Source organism: Pyrus communis, chromosome 8, assembly GCF_041283825.1.
Source record: "Pyrus communis isolate YQ-2024b chromosome 8, ASM4128382v1, whole genome shotgun sequence".
Lineage (NCBI taxonomy): Eukaryota > Viridiplantae > Streptophyta > Magnoliopsida > Rosales > Rosaceae > Pyrus > Pyrus communis.
Window position 1 is genome coordinate 21230673 of NC_142572.1, and position 6239 is coordinate 21236911.

At 39.4% G+C, this 6239-nt stretch overlaps 1 protein-coding gene across 1 annotated transcript; it reads right to left on the reverse strand.

Annotated features, from left to right (window-relative positions):
- Positions 1-4216: 4216 nt before the first annotated feature.
- LOC137718370 (allene oxide synthase 1, chloroplastic) lies at positions 4217-6239 on the reverse strand. The gene has a single exon (XM_068457906.2). The coding sequence runs from the start codon at positions 5982-5984 to the stop codon at positions 4389-4391; it is 1596 nt and encodes a 531-aa protein (XP_068314007.2). The 5' UTR covers positions 5985-6239; the 3' UTR covers positions 4217-4388.

Sequence of the window (6239 nt, forward strand, 5' to 3'; positions counted from 1 at the left end):
GTTCTTAGTTGTACAGATCTTTCCCTGGGCTTGTTGATACTTTGTTCCCTTCTTTTGCTTCCAAAGGAAACTAAATTGAAGAACGCTAGTGGCGGAACCATGATTTCAATGTCGTCTAGGACAAAGCTTCCATACTAATTTTTATTGTTTCTTTTGAAGGGATCGTTTCACAATTGTGTTGTTTTTAGTTTTTGTTTTCACCTTTTTAGAAATTGAAAACTTATTTTTCAGCCAACTTCAGTTTTCGATTTTCAATTAAATCAAAATTTTGGTTTTCAATTAATAAATTAAATTTTTAGTTTTCAGCATTTACCAAACAAGTTTTAGTTCATTTTAAGATGCAAGATACTTTAGATTGAGTATTTTATATTTTTTATTGGCCAAAAAGCTTCTAATTGGCGTATTCAAACCTCCGGATGTGTCTTGGACATCCTGATAGAGGATAGTTAACCATGTTATTTTATTGGTGTGGAACCTTTTTTTTTCTTCGACGTGTTGAAATCTTCGGCAAAGTTTTTATCAAGGCTCATTAAATATGCACCCTATCCTACCATCTTGTATGTATTTTATATCAATTCTTAATGACTATCGTTTTTTTTCTACAAAAAAAGATGGTCATCTTAGGACTCGTTTGAATGTGCTTTTATAATTACTGAAAGCACTTTTAAAGAAAATGTTTTTTTATTCCAAAAGCATTTTAAGTGCTTTTCTAGAATTTACTTGCATTTTTACTAAGAAAAAAAAACATTTTCGTCAAAAATGCTTTCAATCATTTCAAAAACACATCAAAACGAGCTCTTAGATTGAAAATAAATTCACATTTTTTATATCTTCAGAAGTTTCCACTATTTAAAATGAGAAGATGAAATCTCAAATTTACATTTCACAAACTGGAGTAGAACATTTGCATCTCCCATGAAAATTTTTATGTTACTTTTACATATAAACTTTTAGTATCTCTATTGAAAATGCTCTAATAACTATCATTAGTACAGAAAATGAAACTACATTCGTGAACCTTCTTTCATGGACTTCATGTGCTAATAAATAATTAACACATAGGGTAAATGACAAAAAACTACCTTAACTATGGGTCTCACGACACTATCATATCTCATCTTTTAAAATTGACAATGTTATACCTCATCTTTAGAATTTGATCCAATGTTATACCTTCCGTTAGCTTGACTGTAAATTTCTCAATTAAATGCTAATGTGGCTTGATTCGGGGCCCACTTTCTATTAAAAAATTAATAAAATATTTTTAAAAATAATTAAATATTAACTAAATATTAAAAAATAAAAAATAAAAAATAAAAACAAAAAACCATAAAAACACCCATCAACCCGAGTCCCCCTCCCCAAAAACCCAGATCCCTTTCTCCCCACCAGAAACCCTTCCCACCCGTCCCCCCCCCAACCTTCCTCCACCACCCACCTTCTCTCTCTCCTCTCTCCTTCTCTCTTGCTCACCTCCCCAAAATCCCAAAACCCATTACAAATCTCAAAACTCAAAATCTCATCAAACCTCCCAAATCTCGAGAAGGCGGCTCTGTTCGACTTTGACCTCACCCTTCCTATCCAAATGGTGCAGGGATTAGAGAGAGAGATGGAGTGTCTTTGATTTGGGGCTAAGGATTTGAGAGAGAGAATGAGTTTTTCTGATTTGGGGGTGGGTTGGGGTAAGGAAGACGAATTGGTTTTTTTTTTTTTTTTTTTTTTTTTTTTTTGTACATGAACAGGGACTAGCTCGAAGTGTTGCGGGTGAAGCCATCGTCAGTCTCCTTGGCATCGAAGAGGGTGGGTGGTGGAGGAGGGTTTTTTTGGGGGGGGGGGGGCGCGGAACGGGTGGGAAGGGTTTCTGGGTTTTGGGATTTTAAGGATGCAGGTTGTAGGGAGAGAGAAGAGAGAGAGGCGCGAGAGAGAGAGAGTGGTGAAGGGCAGGGATGGGTGGGGAAGGATTTGTAGAGAAGGATCCCACAATTTTATATAAAAAAATAATTTTTATTTAATTTTTTTAATATTTGAGAGAGAGAAAGGGGGTGGTGAAGGTAGGTTGGGGGGGGGGGGGGACGGGTGAGGAAGGATTTGTAGAGGTGGATCCACAATTTTATATAAAAAAATAATTTATTTTTAATTTTTTTAATATTTAATTATTTTTAATTCTAGTTGGATTAATGAGTGGATCCCGTCTCTAGCCACGTCAGCACTTAACAGAGAAATTAATAGAAAAACTGATGGAGGTCTGACATTGGCACAAATTCGTAAGATGAGGTATGACATTGTCATTTTAAAAGATGAGGTATGATAGTGTCGTCCGACCCATAATTGAGGTAGTTTTGTGTAATTTACCCTAACACATAATTAGCTTGGATAAACATGATAATTTGCAAAATTATGTCCCTGTTATTGAACAGTCAATTATACCCTACGTTTGATAAACGGTATCATATATTTGTGAAGGTAAATTTCGTAATAATTCAGTGCACTATATGCAAGCATTTTATGAGGTAACATTGCTTGATAACAGGAGAGGCATTCACATTTACAAGCAATTTTTCGGTTTATTCAAAACACTGTCACGTAATGTTATAATTTCACTCAAACTGTAACCTGTGTAAAAAAAAAATTTCAATGAGTTCTAGAAGTGAGATATATAAACCATATCCTCTACAAATAGGCTACAATAGCACGCGAAAAATAATTCCTCTAAATGGAATGTTCTAGCAAATAAAAAACATCTACACTTTTGTTTTGGGAATTGTTAATAGCACTCAAAAAATCTTATTCTACACTTCTCACAAGTATATTTTTCTTTCTAATTATAGAAAGTTTGGAGTGCCAAATAAGATTTTTAGAGTGCTATTAACAATTCCCTTTATTTTTGTGAACAAAAGTTTAGGAAGATATTTGTTACTCTCACCACCAGCACTAAAGCATACCCACCTCGAGCCAGAAGGACTTACATGTAGTAGCTAACTGGCACTTGCTACTGATATGAATTTAAGTAAAACTTACAAATTACGCATCAATAAAGATTGTTGGCAACGAGACTCGAACTTTGCGAAGAGGTGCACAAAGCACTGAGGCGTAATTTACCAATTGAGCCAACCCTTATTGACAAATCGACTACACTTTTACCACGTGCGTTATTTCCATGACGTGTACTTGTGCGATGAACTACATTGTAATATCATAGTTGGCGTTGATAATTGACTCTTAATTAATTGGTTAGTTTAAATAACATGTGTTCAATATACTGTTGTGATTTTTTATAAATTAAAAAATTGGAGAGACATGGTTTCTTATCCAGTAATATATTAACTGGTAAGTACAAAGTATCTAAACATTGGTTAAATTCATACTATAAAATTAAATCCAGCCATCTACAAATCCAACATATCCTTTTTGCATCTTTTTGGTGAGGATCCTAGAGATTCGTAAATTGTGTTCGTTCATCATATATCGTACGATCAGTTTTTATCAAGTATTGTTTATGTTTATTTTAAATAAAAATATTTAAAATAATTTATGACCGTACAATGTACAATGTACAATGAATGAACACAATTCATGAATTTTTAAAATTCTCGTAAAAAAGATATGGCAAGAATCCAAACTCATTTACAAATGGTGTGATGAATTATTCCTCTTTCTTTACGAGACATGTGGTGATAGTTTATGTGCATATCAATTTTCAATTGGAATCTCAAACTAGGCTTTTGGGGACACCACCTTTCTGTTGTGCCTCTGTAATTCAGCCTTTTTAGCCTGCACTAGCTTGTCACATCCACACCAAAAAAAATTGGACAAAATCCTGCGAGTGTCATTGCACATATATACGCACTCACCGCAATATCAATAACACAATTCTAAAATTTTTAGATATCGACGTAGATACATAATGCACATAAAAGTCTCACTAAAAACATGGTTAATCATGTGTTTCATTTGTTATGCGAGTTATGAGTTCTGACACACAAAAGGTCTGTTTGATGGCTCAATTGATATTGGATGTATCCAATTAAAATGAATTTAAATCCAATCAGTTGTTTATTGTGTTAAAATAAAAAATAAATATAATGAATTATGAATCTACAGTGAATTATAGAATTTATACTCACACATAGATTACATATGATCAAATTAAAAATTTCCACATGAAATCGATCAAATTATGGTTAGCATGTGATCAACGATCATCATGGAAGAAAAATAAATAAAATTTACCCCATGTAAGTAATTATCTTCAATCCACCTTCTTACAAAACATAATATTCCAATTCCGGATCATCAGTTTACAGAAAATCCCACACAAAGGCAGTACAATTCCCAAAATTGACAATTCCCATTAAAAAAAAATAAAAAAAAAAAACAATAAAAATAAATCAAAAGCTTGCTCTTTTAAGTGACGTCATAGTGATGGCAGCCCCCAACGGCGACGGCGCCACCTCAATCTCAAACGAATCGTACCGGAGAAAAAACTCAACCACCAAAAGCCTCGAAACCAACACCACGAAATCCTTCCCGGCACACTGCTTGTTCCCCACCGTCGGACTTTCCGTCTCGGGACCGTTCGACCACAGCACGTGCTTCAACAGCTTCTCCCCCTCCTCGCCGACAAACCGCTCCGGAACAAACTCATCAGCTCTCTCGAAAATCCTCGGATCTTTGGTCGCGAACGGTTGGAACCCGAACAGCAACTCCCCTTTTTTAACCTTAAACGCCGCGTCGTGGCTCTCGATCACGAGATCCTTCTTCGCCCTTCCGTACTGCAACGGCACCGGCGGCTCGATCCTGAACGCTTCGTAGACCACAGATTTCATCAACGGCATTTGCTCCATCGCGCCCATCGTGATTTTTCCGCCGTTGGATCTGACGACGGTCCTGATCTCATCGGCCAATCGGGTGTGGAGTCCGACACCGGCGCGCCCGATCCACTTGATCATATTGGGGAAAAAGATCTTCATCCCGCCGAACGAATTGAAGCACGTGGCGAATAACAGATTGTGGCACGCCTCGTCACGTGAGACACCCAATCGCTCCGCCTCATCGAGCACGTGACCCGAAGACTCGTAGAAGAAATCGTAGAGGCGCTGGTAATCCTTCTTGATCAAAAATGGCGGGAGACGGAAAGAGTGGATAACAAGTTCTTCGATGAACTTCGGGAGGCCGAGGATCAGAAGTGGGCCCAAGTTGAACAGCACCCACTTCGACACAAGCTTGGGTCCGTCGAGCCCAAGTGGAGTATCGGCAGGGTTGGCCTGGTACAGCGACCGGGCCAGGAAGTTAAACGCAGCCTGATCGTTGGCCGCGACGAAGTTGGCTTTACCTTTGTCGGCGAGACCGGTCTCCAGAGTATCAAAAAGCTCCGTGTAGGACGAGTGAAACTCGGGTAGGACAGAGTCGCGACTCGACTTGAGGAGGTAGAAAATGACCCGCTTCAGCTTGTCGTGCTTGGGTTCCGACGGGTCGAGGTAGGAGAGGATGCGGTAGCCTCCGGTGAGCTCCAGGGAGGGCATGTAGGTTCCGGTGAAGAGGTCCTTCTTCTCGACTTTCGAGACGTCGAAGAGCACCGGGAAGCTCTTCCCGTCGAGGAGGGCGACGACCTGGGACTTGTAGGTGATGGTGGGGCCCGGCGGCATGTTGACACGGAACACCGTTGACTGGTATTTCTGGATGCGGGACTTGAAGAACTCGTCCCTGCCCTCGTTGTAGAAGTAGTCCAGGCGGTCGCTGATGGGGCCCACGAATGGGAGGCCGTAGTCTCCGGGGATGTTCTTCAAGGGAAGGGGTTTTGTCCGGTCAGACTCCGGCGGGTTTGCTGAAACAGAAGAGGAGGAAGGGTATTTTTCGGAAACAGAGGCGGAGATGGGACGGACATGACGGCGCGTGAAGGAGGAGTTGAACAATGGTGAGTTTCTTGCTGATTGGATTTGAAACTGTAGCTGCAGAGAAGGGAATCCCAAGGAAGTCGAAGCCATTGGAGGAGGCTTTGACTGTTAGTTAGAGATGGGAAAGTTGATGGGTGGATTATGGTGGATGTTTGGGTGGCAGCTTTATTTATAGTGGGGAGGTCGAGTGGGAAGACGGTGGGTTATGGGAGCCCAATAGTTAGTGCAATTCAATAAGGAGGATCGTGAAATGCGTGCATTATATTAATATATTGCATATGTTGCTTTGGTTTGGGTGGCGCCGACTGGGAACCCACGTTGAAAATTAGAAGAAAACCAAATACC